At 38.0% G+C, this 15,399-nt stretch overlaps 1 protein-coding gene across 1 annotated transcript in view; it reads right to left on the bottom strand.

The window, feature by feature from the left end:
* The window catches only part of LOC149122749 (uncharacterized), an 83,578-nt gene that overhangs the window by 63,530 nt on the left and 4,649 nt on the right, over positions 1–15,399 (bottom strand). Inside the window, exons 3-4 of the mRNA XM_089311791.1 lie at positions 11,405–11,577; positions 3,913–4,074 (exon numbers count right to left, since the gene is read on the bottom strand). Coding sequence (XP_089167917.1) covers positions 3,913–4,074; positions 11,405–11,577 — 335 coding nt within the window. The remainder of the gene's footprint in view (positions 1–3,912; positions 4,075–11,404; positions 11,578–15,399) is intronic.

Below are 15,399 nucleotides of genomic sequence, written 5' to 3' on the forward strand. Positions count from 1 at the left end.
CCACAGTGAGCACCTTATTGAATGAGTAGAAACTGGAGGCATTCCCCCTAAGATCTGGAACCAGACAGGAATGCCCAACTCTCAGCACTGTTATTCCATACAATCATGGAAGTTTTAGCCAGAGACACTAGGCAAGAAAATAAAACCAAAGAGATACAAATTGGGAAGGAAGAAGTCAAACTATTCCAATTTGCAGATGACATTTCATATAGGGGATGCAAAAGACTCCACTAAGAGATTACTGAAACTCATAAAAGAGTTTGGTAAAGTGGCAGAATATCAAATTAACACACAAAAATCAAATCAGTAGCTGATCTATACATAGACAGTGCCATAACAGCTACAAAAATTCATACCTTCAAATAAATTTAACCAAGAATGTCAAAGATTCCTATGATAAAAATTATAAAACATTAAAAAGTGAAATAGAAGAAGACATAAAAAATAGAAAAAGCTTCGATGTCCATGGTTTGGAAGAATCAAAATCATGAAAATGTCTGTACTACCAAAAGCAATTTACAGATTCAATTCATTCCTAATCAAAATACCCATCAGATTTTTCTCAAATTTAGAAAGAATGAAGCTAAAATACATAAGGAAACACTAGAGACCCTGAATAGCTAAAGCAATGTTAAACAATAAAAAAAGCTGGAGGCATCACAATACCAGATCTCAAGATATACTATAGGGCAGATATAATATAAACACATTGGTGCTGGCACAAAAACAGATGTATAGACCAATGGCATAGAATAGAAACTCCAGAAATCAATCCATGCATCTACAATGAGCTTACTTTTGACAAAGAAGATAAAATCAATCCCTGGAGAAGGGACAGTCTCTTCAACAAATCGTGATGGGGAAACTGGATCGCCTCATGCAGAAATATGAAATAAGACCCCTACTCTACACTTTACACAAAATTCCACTCAAAATAGATCAAGAGCTAAATCTATGTCTCAATACCATCAAATTAATAAATAACATTGAGGAAACCCCATAGTATATTGGCATAGACAAAGATTTCTTAGAAAAGACCCCAGAAAAGCACAGGCAATCAAAGCCAAAATTGACAACTGGGATTGCATCAAACAGGGAAGCTTCTGTACTTAAAAAGTAACACTCAGCAAAGTGAAGAAGCTCCAACAGAATGAAAGAAATATTTGCAAATTATGCAGCTGATAAAAGATTAATATCCACAGTTTGTAAAGAGCTCAAGAAACTCAATCACAACTAAACAAACAATCCAGTTAAGAAATAGGCAAAGGACTTTAATAGGCATTTTTCTTTTTTTTTTTTTATTTATACTGTGTTTCAGTTCACAATTGATCATAATGAAAGGACTAAGAGTCAAAGGGAGCACATAAACAAGTCTAGTATCTGCTAACACCAACCGATAGAATAAATAAAGGGGAGAGTGATCCAACATGGGAAGTGAGATACTCAGCAGACTCATAGAATGGCGGATGTCCTAAATAGCACTCTGGCCTCAGAATCAGCCCTAAAGGCACTCGGATCTGGCTGAAAAGCCCATGAGAGTTATTTCAGGCATGGAAAGCCAAGACACTCTGGCAAAAAGATCTCTGTGAGTGAGATCCCAGTGGAAAGAACAGGTCTTCAAAGAGGGAGGTGCCTTTCTCTGAAGGGAGGAGAGAACCTCCACTTTGACTATGACCGTGTCTAAACAAGATAAGAGTCGGAGAACTCAAGGGGCTTCCATAGCCTTGGAAACTCATAACTGGTGCATAGGGAGATTACTGATGCCATAAACAGGAGTGTCAATTGGTAAAGTCAACAACAGGAGTCACTGTGCACTTACTCCTCATGTAGGATCTCGGTCCTTAACGTGCTGTACACTGAGGCTTAATGCTATAACGAGTACTCAAACAGTATATTTCACTTTGTGTTTCTATGGGGGTGCAAACGACTGAAATCTTTACTTAATGTACACTAAACTGATCTTCTGTAAAAAAAAAAAAAAGAAAGAAATTTTCAATTCCCAACTTGACTCTCACTGGGATTAAACATGACAATAGGTCTGATCTGATTTCATCATCATTTTAAAAAAATCATCTATTATTTTTCACTTTATGTTTCTGTGTGGGAGCAAACTGTTGAAATACTTACTTAAGGTATACTAAGCTGATCTTCTGTATATTAAGATAATCGAAAATGAATCTTGATGTGAATGGAAGGGGAGAGGGAGTGGGAAAGGGGAGGGTTGTTGGTGGGAGGGACGGTATGGGGGGGGAAGCCATTGTAACCCATGAGTCGTACTTTGGAAATTTATATTCATTAAATAAAAGATAAAAAAAAAATAGGCATTTTTCAAGAGTGGGAATGTAAATGGGCAACAGGCACTTGAAAAAATACTTAACATACTTCATTTTGATTTATTTAAGGAACATAAATTTCATGGATTCCATACATACATATTTAGGAACACAGTGATTCTACCTACCCTCCATCCCACCCATACTCCCACTTGTCTTCCTCTACCCCATCCTCTTTCCATTCTTATTTTTCACAAATATCTATTTTCAGTTAACTTAAAACACATAAGATTACCTTATACTAGTTAAAGAGTTCAACAAATAGTATGAAGGAATAAAAATTAGTATGAAGGACAGTACTGACCCAGTAGAGTCAGGCATTCATGGCTACAATTTATTGGGTTAAAAAAGTTTTAAAAAATCAGTGAAATGCAAATCAAAACCACAATGAGTTTCACTCCAGTTAGAATGGCTCTCATACAGAAATCAACAACAATAAATGTTCCCAAGGATGTGGGGGTAAAGGTACCCTAATCCACTGTTGGTGGGAATGTAAACTGGTGCACCTGCTGTAGAAGATAGCATGGAGATACTTCAGAAATCTCAATATAGACCTATCATATGATCCAGCCATCCCACTCCTGGGAATTTACCCAAATGTAAAGGAATCGGCAAATGAAAGAATAACCTGTACACCATGTTTATTACAGCTCATATGAAATGAACCAAGATGTCCATCAACTGAAGACTGGGTAAAGAAATTATGGTATATATACACTATGGAATAATATACAGTGGTAAAAATGAAATAATTTCTTTTGCTACAAAATGGATGTAACTAGAAATGATTACTTAGAGTAAAAAGCCTCTCCCAAAAAAGACAAATACCTGTGTTCTTTCTGATCTGTCATAACTAATAGAGTATGTAAAAGGTAATCTACTGGGATGAAATTGATATTTTGAGATGTGATGATTTTGAACAGCTCGTCTTGAGTATTGAGGAGCAGTGTTTTTTGTTGTTGTTGTTCATACTATTTGTTGAACTCTTCACTTAGTGTATGGTTAACCTTGTGTGTATAAAGTTAACTGAAAATAGAAATTTGTTAAAAATAAGAATAGAAAGAGAGGAAGGAGGAAGAATGGTGGGATTATGGGTGGAATATAAGGTAGGAAGAATTACTATGTTCCTGAATTTGTATACATGATGCATGATGTTTGTATTCCTTAAGTAAATCAAAATGAAAAAAAGTTAAAGTCTTCAAAAACAGATGTTCCATTTCTGAGCCAATTCTGAATGAACCATCTTTTACCATAAAATATACATGAATTGAAGTTCTACAGATAATTTAAAGCACCAAGCATTGTTATACCTAGATATGTGCATAAAATTAAATTCACTATGCGTTCTGCTACATCATTTCTAGTAGTATAGATGGACTAAAAGCTTCTATGTTAAAATAAAAGAAAATCCCCTTGACTGCCACATTTTTTTGTCAAGTATCTTAACCTTACTGCAGTATTGATATAGTTGAGTATTCTCTTGTTTGGCTTGTAGATTACACTATTCTTTCCTATTTTCATTGAAAGTAGTCACCCTTAACATTGCTTCACTGGAAAGTAAAGAATTCGTAGACTTTACCTTTTAAGACGATCGAGCTCACTCAGATTGTTGTCATAAATCACTTGCAGTAGACTTCTAGTGAGTGAAAAGCCATTCTCTATCACTGGTCTAATCCCATACTCCATGGAAGTCACTTTTTCATTTTCATTTTTTGTTTCCTTTATATGCAAGGCAGGGCAGCTATTTTAAAAAGATCATTAACATGACAATGTTTTTTACTCAACTGGGAAAGATTAAAGAAGCACAATTTTAACAAAATTCTTATTCTTCCCCAACTTAATTCATTTACTAATTCAAAACAAGATAGGAAGTGATAACTACATGTAAAGAAAGGTGTACAGGGAATTTAAAAAATTACATGAAAATTGGGTGAAAAGTAGTTCTGATACAAAAACTTTGAAATCCAGGCAGAATAATTTTTGTAACATGCATTTTATACACTTACTGAACACACCTTGTTATATCAAACAGGTAAAAACACAATTATGATATAAGGTAATATGGAAGGGTTGATATTGCGGGCGTGGTGTTTCACCTATTCGTTAATACCTATTCGTTAATAAGCAGGTGGCCGGCGCTGTGGCATAGTAGTAAGAGCACTGCCTGCAGTGCTGGCATCCCATATGGGTGCCAATTTGAGCCCCTGCTACTCCATTTCTGATCCAGCTCTCTGCTGTGCTCTGGGAAGGAAGTGGAAGGTGGCCCAAGTCTTTGGGCCTGTGTACCTCCTTGGAAACCCGAAGGAAATTCCTGGCTCCTGGTTTCAAATCAGTGCAGCTCTAGCCATTGTGGCCATTTGAGGAGTGAACCAGCAGATGGAAGACCTCTCTCTGTCTCCCTGTCTCTGTCACTCTGTAACTCTGCCCTTTAATAATAAATCTTTATATATATATAAACATACAGGGTAAGACATTCTTGTCCCATATCAAAGGGCTTGTATTTGAATCCTGGATTCACTATCAATTCCAGCTTTATAATATACTGGGAAACACCAGAAGATTGGTTCAAGTAGTTTAATCCCTGCCACTTCTATGCAAGACATGCTTTGGGTTGCTGACTATGGGCTTAAGCCTGGCTCAGTTCTGGCCATTTAGGGAATTTATGGGGTGTACTAGAAGAGGGGAGTTATCTCTGACTGCTTCAGATTCTTTTTTTAAAATATATATTTCTTATTTGAAAGGCAGAGTTACAGAGAGGCAGAGAGAGAGAGAGAGAAGTCTTCCATCCACTGATTCATTCCCCAAATGGTTGCAATGGTGAGAGCTAGGCTGATCTGAACCCAGGAGCCAGAAGCTGATTCCAGGTCTCCCACACAAGTGCAGGGACCCAAGGACTTGGGCCATCTTCTACTGCCTTCCCATGCCATAGCAGAGAGCTGGATCAGAAGTGGAGCAGCCGAGATTCAAATCAACACCCATATATGATGCCAGCACCTCAGGCAATGGCTTCAGCAGCTACGCCAGAGTGCCAGCCCCTGTTTCAGACTCTTAAATAAAAAAGTGTTGATATTGGAAACTGATATCTGAGCACAGGAAAGCTTTACAAAGGAGGTAAAAAAAAAAAAAAAAAGGAAAAAAGAACTCATGAGGGAAAAATGTGGATGAAAACCATTTCATTTCCAGAATGTGCAAACAAAGAGTAGGCATGTGATATCTGATATATTTCTTTGGAATTTGTAAGAAAAATATAAAATACCTAAATCTATCATTGAGAGATGAGGCCTACACTAATTTTGAATGCTACACTAAAATATAGATGTCCATAGTCTGTAAGCATAATATTCAGATTTGGAAGTAGCAGTTATAATTGTGCTATATTTTTGGTTTCATTGTTAAATACAATAATGCCAACCTTAGATGAAAATTTAAAATTTAATTTTTTAATTTACTTTGACAGGAGAGTGGCGGACGGAGGAGGAGGAGGGAGGGAGGAAGGAGCAGAAGAAGGGAGAGGGATCACTTATCCTCTGGGCCAGGGTGATGTCAGGAGTCAGGAAATCAATCATTGTTTCCTGCCTGGGTGTATGGACTCAAGTACTGGAGCCATCATCTGTTGATTTCCAGGATATTATATTATATTTTATTATGTAAGGTATAATAAAACATATATGTATATATAATAAAACATATATACATACACACATAAATGTAGACTGCTAGAGTCGAAAGATTACAAATGTATATAATTGCCAACTAAAATAAATAGAATGAACCCAGATAAAATCAGTTTTTAAGTGAGTATTATTCTAATGTCTAAAAAAACTCCAAGGATAAGCTGCATTCACTCAATTAATAAAAAATTATTGAGTAGCTGCTCATTGCATACATGGTAGGGCCTCTTCTATGTACAAAAATATGGCAGTGAAAAGACAAAATCCAACATAAAAGAGTAAAGCAAAAACATTAGCAATGAACAAGCTATATAAAAACAAAATACAGGCCGGCGCCGCGGCTCACTAGGCTAATCCTCCGCCTAGCAGCGCCGGCACACCGGGTTCTAGTCCTGGTCGGGGCGCCGGATTCTGTCCCGGTTGCCCCTCTTCCAGGCCAGCCCTCTGCTGTGGCCAGGGAGTGCAGTGGAGGATGGCCCAAGTGCTTGGGCCCTGCACCCCATGGGAGACCAGGAAAAGCACCTGGCTCCTGGCTCCTGCCATCGGATCAGCGCGGTGCGCCGGCTGCGGCGGCCATTGGAGGGTGAACCAACGGCAAAAGGAAGACCTTTCTCTCTGTCTCTCTCTCACTGTCCACTCTGCCTGTCAAAAACAAACAAACAAACAAACAAAAACAAAATACAGTATGTTAGAGGAAGAGAACAAAAGCAGAGAATCAATGTTTTCCATGTTTAAGGGAGGTGTGGACCTATTAGAAGGCCAAAGAAGATTTTGCTTAGGAAGAAAACAATTGAAGGAAGGAAAGGAATCAGCCAGGTGGACATCTAAGGAAGAATCTTCAAACACAGAAGGAGCCCAGGTATGTTTAAGGAATAGTGAAAATTTCTGTAGCATAAGTAGAATGAAGGAGATAGAAAATCACAAATTGAAATCACAGCAATAAGGAGGAGTGAGGTCACGACATATATTGCCTTGTAGGCATTAGAAAGAAGTTTAGTATGTGAAGTCAAATGAAATCACCAGGTTTTAAGTAGAAAAAATGACATAATCTGACTTTAAGAGGTACCCTGTGTTAAGATTAATGAAAAGAGGATTTATGAAAAAATAAACAAGAGAATCACTGAGGAATCTACAAACTAATATAGACAGCAGCTGATGCTGACTTGAATATGATGTATCTAGCTTCTGGACATATTGTGAAGGTATACTTGACAACATGTGCTGTCACATAAAGGCTGAGGTATAAGAATGCTCCAAGGCTGTTGGTAGAACAGATAAAAGTGTTGCCATTCGCTGAAGTAGGAAAAACTATATGAGGGGCTGGTATGAACAAGAACATCATTAGCACAGCACTAGGCCACCTAAATTTTAAATACTGAATAAATGACCAAAGAGACGTGTTGAGTAGGCAGGTTATTATCTAAAATATGGAATTAAGGAGAGAGATCTAAGTTGCAGTTAAAAATTCAGAATTCATTTGCATATACAAGATAGTGAAACCATGAGAGAAAAGATCAAAGACAGCCTTGGGAAATATCCATGTTTTAAAAGTAGAAGATGAGAGAAACAAGGGAAACAACACAGGATGGAGTAGAAAAGAAACGGAAAGAGATTGGTTGAGAATTATACCCTGAAAGCCAAGTCAAGAAATGATCTTGAAGGAAAAGTGTTCTACAGACATAATAAAATGTTACAAAATCTAAGCTGAGACTTCATGCCCAAATATGTTTAACTTGTCCTAAAATAGTCTGCCCACAAATATAACACCATAAGTAATTATTATTTTCCTATTGTTTCAAACTATATAGACAAAATGTATTATTTGAAAAGAATTTTTTAAAGATGTTTTACCCTAAAAGGATAAAATATTTTGAATGGTTAATTAAAATGAGAGCCTGTGACAGCACTTTGCCACAGAGGGTTAAGCTACCATCTGAAGTGCCACCATCCCATATGGGCCAGTTCGAGTCCTGATTTCTCTGCTTCCAATTCAGCTCCCTGCTAAGGTGCCTGGGAAATCAGTGGAGGACTGTCCAAGTTTTTGGGCTCATGCAACCATACGAGAGACCTAAAATAAATGCCTGGCTTCAGGCTGGCCCAGGTCCAGCCATCGCTGCCATTTGGGGAGCAAACCAGTGGATGCAAGATCTCTCTGTATCTCTCTCTCTGTCCCTCTAACTAGAAAGAGAGAGAGAGAGAGAGAAAGAGAGAGAGAGAGAAAGAGAAAGAGAGAAAGAGAGAAAGAGAGAGAAAGAGAGAGAAAGAGAGAGAAAGAGAGAGAAAGAGAGAGAAAGAGAGAGAAAGAGAGAGAAAGAAAGAGAAAGAAAGAGAAAGAAAGAGAGAAAGAAAGAAAGAAAGAAAGAAAGAAAGAAAGAAAGACAGGAGGAAGGGAGGGAGGGAAGGAAGGAAGGTGAGGGGGAGGGGGAAAGGAGGGAAGGAGGGAAGGAGGGGAGGAATATTTAATGAAAAGAAAAGGAGACTTTGGAAAGTACTACAACATTGATTAAAAATCAGTGGCAATCGAGAGAAAACCTGTTTTGGAGGGGTTGTGGGAATGTAAACAACTGGAGTGAGTCCAAGAGTGAAGAGAAAGTCAATTTGAGTCAGTGAATAGAGACAGTTCTTCCAAGGAGATCACTGCTAAGGCCATGATCATTGAAGATCTATTTTTCTCCATGTTTAACTGAATTTTTCAATCCTCGCATAATGATTTTAGGGAATATCTCTGATTCTCTAAAGTTGCTGGAACTAAAAATGTTCTGATCAAAACAGTAAATAATTCATAAACTTAAGGAAGTGAATTCCTTGAAAAGTTCCTCATTAGGTATTATATAACTGAATATTATTATTCTGCTGATAATATTGAAAATCTGTGGCTGGCGCCGTGGCTCCATAGGCTAATCCTCCGCCTTGCGGCGCCTGCACACTGGCTTCTAGTCCCGGTTGGGGTGCCGGATTCTGTCCTGGTTGCCCCTCTTCCAGGCCAGCTCTCTGCTATGGCCTGGGAGTGCAGTGGAGGATGGCCCAGGTGTTTGGGCCCTGCACCCACATGGGAGACCAGGAAAAGTACCTGGCTCCTGGCTTCAGATGAGCGTGATGTGGCGGCCATTGGAGGGTGAACCAATGGAAAAGGAAGACCTTTCTCTCTGTCTCTCTCTCACTGTACACTCTGCCTGTCAAAAAAAAAAAAAAATGAAAATCTAAAATTTTCAAGGGCAACTTCTGGGTTGCTTAAAAGCCAGGAGGCAGGAGATTCTTCCATGTCTCCCACGTGGGTGCAGGGTCCTGTGCACCTGGGCCATCTTTGGCTGCTTTACCAGGCAAGTTAGTACAGAGCAGGATCAGAAGAAGAGCAGCCAGGATTTGAACTGGCACCCATATGGGATGACAACACTGCAGGTGGAAGTTTAATCTTGTATGCCACTGCACCAGCTCCACAACTAGAGTTTTTGTAAGCTTTATTTGATGTCACTCCTGAAAAATACAGTATGATACTTTCTGAAACATTCTTTAGCCTGTAGTCCATCCTCTAAAGGAAGATTTATTGCATTAGCAGTACCAATGTTTTGGCATAGGTTCAGTAAAACCGTGCCCAAGAATAAATCCAGCGGAATCTTTCCTAGGACTGTTCATAAAGTTTTATTGCTATTAAGCCACACTAATTGCCTTATAGAATATGGAGGATTTCGCACCACAACTATAGAGACCTTCTGATCCAAAAAGCCTAAAATATTCATTATCTGGTTCTTTACAGAAAAAGTTTTCAACTCCTGCTTTAGCAGATTAAACATCCTTTGATGCATTTGAGAAGGTTTACCTAACAAACTGAAATGCTTGTAAGGAATATGGACCACAATATGCAAATACTCAATAATGCTCAAATTATTTTATAGATTCTATATTTTAATATTTAGGCTCAAATTGGGATCAAAACTCAAAAATAAAATAGGTATTGGTTATAAGAAGTACAAGTGTCCCATGGACTCCCCTTCTGCAACTCAGCAGATATGGTATTTTAATAAAATGTGCTTAAGATGCATCATCAAACTAGTCACATTAAATATACTCTAGTTGTGAAAACGCAGTGTACTACAGATAAAACCTCATTTTTAAAAATGGTTGCATACTGAGTTCTTTTATTGGTATGACAATTTATTTCTATTTTGATTGGTATTTAGACTGATTCTAAATTTTTGATAAACAATGTTATTGTGAATGTCATATACATATGTACGAAGGCAACATGTTTATTATCCTATTTTCATTTTATTTGGAAGGCAGAGAAACAGATCTAGATAGACTAACATATTAAGAAAGATTTTCCATCTGCTGTTTCATTCACAAATACCCAGGACAGCCAGGACTGGGCAAGGATCCCCAAGGGTCTGAATTTCCACCCAGGTCTCTTAAGTGGGTGTGGACACCCAAGTACTGGAGCCACCATCTAATGCCTCCCATGAGATACACTCTTAGGAAGGTAGATAGGGGCCAGCGCCACAGCTCAATGGGCTAATCCTCTATCTGCAGTGCCGGCACACTGGGTTCTAGTCCTAGTCGGGGTGCTGGATTCTGTCCCGGTTGTCCCTCTTCCAGGCCAGCTCTCTGCTGTGGCCTGGGAGTGCAGCAGAGGATGGCCCAAATGCTTGGGCCCTGCACCCCATGGGAGACCAGCAGAAGCACCTGGCTCCTGCCTTCGGATCAGCATGGTGCGCCGGCCGCAGCGGCCATTGGAGGGTGAACCAACAGCAAAGGAAGACCTTTCTCTCTGTCTCTCTCTCTCACTGTCCACTCTGTCAAAAAAAAATAAAAATAAAAATAAAAAAATAAAGCAAGGTAGATAGGAAGCAGAGAAGTATGGACTCAAACCACGCACTCTCATATAGGAAGAGTGCATGTCACTGGCCCTGCAACATATTTGTATAAATATCTTTATCATATGTGTTTTACATCCTTAACACTAATTGTCCTATTACATCTTAGATAACAGATGATGACAATACATCATAAATGTCATAAACTTATGGGTGTAGTAGTGTACAATAGACCATACTATGCTATCTTGTCAGGTCTAATCCCTGAGTGAAGTTGCTACAAGGACAAAGAATGGTTTATTTCAAATTTTGACATGTGCTCTTAAGTTACCCTTCAAAGAGTCTTATAATTGTATTTACCAACAGCAGATAATAACTTTTCCCTCACATTTGCCAACTATTAACTTTTAAACAAATACTTAGCAGTATGGTTTACAAATATTATTTGTTTCTTGATATATTTCTAATTCCAAAGCATGGAATAAAATCCTTAGTAAAAATATGTTAATCATAGATAATAACCCAATTATAAGTGGCATAGCACAATAAATATCCCATCATCCAATGTTAAATATTGCTATAGACTTACAAATAATATTCTTCATTCTTCTTAGTGGCAGATTGCTGGTTATCAAGGTCCCCACTCTGTCTCTGCTGATTCAGTCCACAACCATCACTGTCATCAGGAGGAGCAGCACTTTCATGCAAGTTTCTTAACACTTCCATTTCCTTACTTTGGCAACGCTGCCCTTTTTCTTCAAACTTTAATGAAAGTTTCATATTAAAATCGCTGTTAGTACATAAATATAAGCATTTTTGTGTTCATTTATTATTCATTTTATGTAGCACATTTATTGCTACATAAATGTTTTACATACACTGTTTTCTACTACAGTGACAGAAAAAAATTTTGAACATCCTGCTACTGGTTGGAAAAAGTTTATCAATAATACCTTGGATATGACACATGTTACAATTCTGCAATAAAACAACAATGGAAACTGGAGAAAGAGAAACAATTCACCTGCGATAATTAGCTCTTACAATACACCACAGGCAACAGACCGTGTGCTAGAATCCTACAATGGTCTTAAAATGCTAATGTAAATTTCTGGTATTATTGATATATTTTTGACAGGCAGAGTGGACAGTGAGAGAGACAGAGAGAAAGGTCTTCCTTTTGCCGTTGGTTCACCATCCAATGGCCGCCGTGGCTGGTGCACCGTGCTGATCCGAAGGCAGGAGCCAGGTGCTTCTTCTGGTCTCCCATGGTGTTCATGTTCATGTAGGGTTATGATAAATAACCCTACACTTCTTGAAGATATATTTACATATAAGAGAGAGAGAGAAAGAGAGAGAAAGAGCGCACTTTCATCTGTTGGTTCCTTCCCCAGATGGCTGCAATGGCAGACACTGGGCAAGGCTGAAGTCAAGTGTCAGGAACTGCATCTAGATCTCCCAGATCAGTAGTAGGGGGCCAAACACTTGGGTCATCCTCCACTGTCTTTCTCACGCCATTATCAGGGAGTCAGATTGAAAGTAAGAAGCCAGCTTATGAATTGTCACCAAGTGGGATGCTGGCATCAAAGGTGGCAGCTGCACACACTATGTAATGCCAGTTCCCTTTTAAAATATTTATTTATTTATTTGAAAGTAACAGAGAAAGACAACCCTATAACTTAACTACATTGTAATAAACTTTTATCCTGGAAACATCAATTTTTAAAAAATCTAGAAAGACCAACATTTAGAATTCAAGAAATTTCCTTACAACATTATTGGATAAAAAGATTAGCTATTATGCAAAATGAGCCCATTTTTTCTATTTTATGAAGGAAAGCTTATGAGTATAGTGCCAAGTGTATACAGTGAAAAACACAGCGGTCTCTAAGAAAACAGGACAAGCAGTGGCATATGAATATGACACACATCATAAGCAACAACTTCTGTTTAAATGCTTCACACAAAAATGAAGAACCAAGCCAGAGTCTGATATAACTAGAGAAAGAAGACAATTAAAGGGACCAAAAATCCACTAGGTTAACAAAGGACTGATTTGCTAGGAATCATCCTGATGGGAGGATCTAAAATTCTTTTTAACTGGGTTTGCCCTTCAAAATAACAAAAATTTTAAGATTGCTGATACTGGCACAAGGAATTAATTGTCCAAGGTAATCATGTTTAACATATTTTTTATCCAAGAACTGTTGAGGAAGATGTATTTCATGGAAGTTCAAAGTGATTACTGCACCTAAGACACTCGCCATGAATTCTAGTCAATGAAATGTATTTGTGCTGCATTTTATATATTTTAGTTTCAGCATTACATCTCATGGAAATTTTGGTGCATTCTGCTTCATTTCTGAATTTAAAAATTTTGACAATTCTCCAAAATATCAAAGATGGTGCTTCCTCATTTTATGCTTTTATTTCTATCCACATTTCACTATCTAATATGTTTATTAACTCCTGGCTCCTAGCTTCGGATCAGCGCAGCTCCAGCCATTGTGGCCATCTGGGGAGTGAATCGGAGGATGGAAGACCTCTCTCTTTGTCTTTACCTCTCTCTGTAACTCTGTCTTTCAAATAAATAAAGTAAATCTTAATTAAAAAAACTGTTTCCAGCAATATTTTTCCCTTTAGATCCTGGGATATTTGATATTCAGAAAAGAGATACATGCTCACTAAAATATATCTGTCCAAGTTTGCCACACCTCAAAAGAAGAGGGAATGTCATGAATTGTTAGTGAGAGATTCTGAAAAATAAGCTTCCCTCATTTTACAGTCACTAAGCATATAATTTCATAGATGGAAGGCATGAAGTAATTAAGTGTTCTGGCCCCATTATCTACTGATAATGGGAATAAAACTTCAAAAGGTTAAATGATTCAGACAAAGTACACAGAGTGGCTTTTCCTAGCATTTTATGGCACTAACAGAAAACACACATTCTATAACACTGAATCAGATACATTACCAGAGAAAATAACCAAATTAATCACAGAAATGAGCAGTGTGGCTTTGTCAAAATACTCCAATGCCTTCAGGGTGAGGAGCGTGAAGAGAGGCTTTATCTACCCTTACCTATAAGAGGATATCTGTAGATTTTTACATACCTATAAAACTGTAAGTACTCCAGAATGTAGCATCCTAATTTAGAGACAAACATTGAACCTCTGGTGATGGTTTATGATACTTATAAAAGTCTAATTCACCAGAAATATTTGTGTAAGCATAAAAGTTACATGAAAGTGTATGTAAGTGTTTGAAAAATCTTTAAAGTAGTCATGTTGGAACACAAAGTTCCATATACTTTAACTGAATCAGATAAAGTTGTACAATAGACAAGGCACAATAAACAGACTCACTATGCTTGTAATATGTTTCACAACACTCAAGGCCAGGTACATGCTAATATTCACTCTCAAACAATGGTTCCTTCCCATGGTATGCTCACTGGATCCCACATATTCATATTTTAATATGTAATCAATACAATTCACACAAGATGATCCAAGTAGTTGGTTTCCTGAACCCGCATAAGGGACTCAGATGAAGTTTCTGGCTCTAGCGCAGTCCTGGCCAAGGTGGCCAATTGTGGAGTGAAACAGTTGATTAGAGCTCACTCTTGCTCCCGCTCTCTCTCTTCCTCTCTCTCTCCCTCCCTCCCTTCTCCCCTACCTCCCTCCTCCCTCTTCCAAAACTCTGCTTTTAATAAATAAGTGAATCTTTAAAAAATAAATAACTGTAATTTATTGTTAAGCCAATCAAAATGGCTAGGGCTTCTTAAAATTTTTTAAAAAATCTTTATACTTATTCCGGTTCAGAAAGTCATAGAGTATTCAGTTAAATTATTCGCCCAGGTTAAAGGTCACTTGGAAGAATTAAATAATAAAAACTATGAAGATTTTTTTAACTGTAATTTAGAGAGCAACATCATTGTGTACACAAGCTTTTTCTAGGTAGAAAATCACAATGGATCGGGTAATTGACACAGGCAAATAGGAGAGTATCAGCAAGGGAACCTCTCTGTATTTTGCAAGTTAAACTTTTTCACCAAGGCCAGAAACTACTTGTGATGAGACTACCTCATTCTTTTTAAAATTGACTTTAATGTATTGGAAAGTCAGAGAGAGGGAGAGAGGGAGAGGGGGAGAGAAAGAGACAAACTCTGCTGGTTCTCTACAACTACCCACAATAAGCATGACTAGGCCAGGCCAAGGCCAGAAGCTGGGAACCTAAAGGTGCATCTCTCACAGGAGCGTGACAGAAACAAGTACTTGAGCCATCACCTGCTTCCCAGGGTATGCATTACTGGAAGACAGAACTGGAGCAGCACTTGGACATAAACCCTGGAACTGTGATATGGAATGTTAGCATCCCAAGTGGTGTCTTAATGACTATGACAAATGTCCATCTTATCCTACCTCTTTCTTAAATCTACACATATTTTGCTGCAGTATTTCATTTTGATGTTTTGTCCCTATGTGAGGGAGAAGAACAAATAATTTCTTTTTTTAAATTTTTTTGACAGGTAGAGTTATAGACAGGGAGAGGGAGAGACAGAGAGAAAAGTCTTCCTTC

This window comes from Oryctolagus cuniculus, chromosome 13 (assembly GCF_051225735.1).
Source record: "Oryctolagus cuniculus isolate XC-2025 breed Fujian yellow rabbit chromosome 13, ASM5122573v1, whole genome shotgun sequence".
Classification (NCBI taxonomy): domain Eukaryota; kingdom Metazoa; phylum Chordata; class Mammalia; order Lagomorpha; family Leporidae; genus Oryctolagus; species Oryctolagus cuniculus.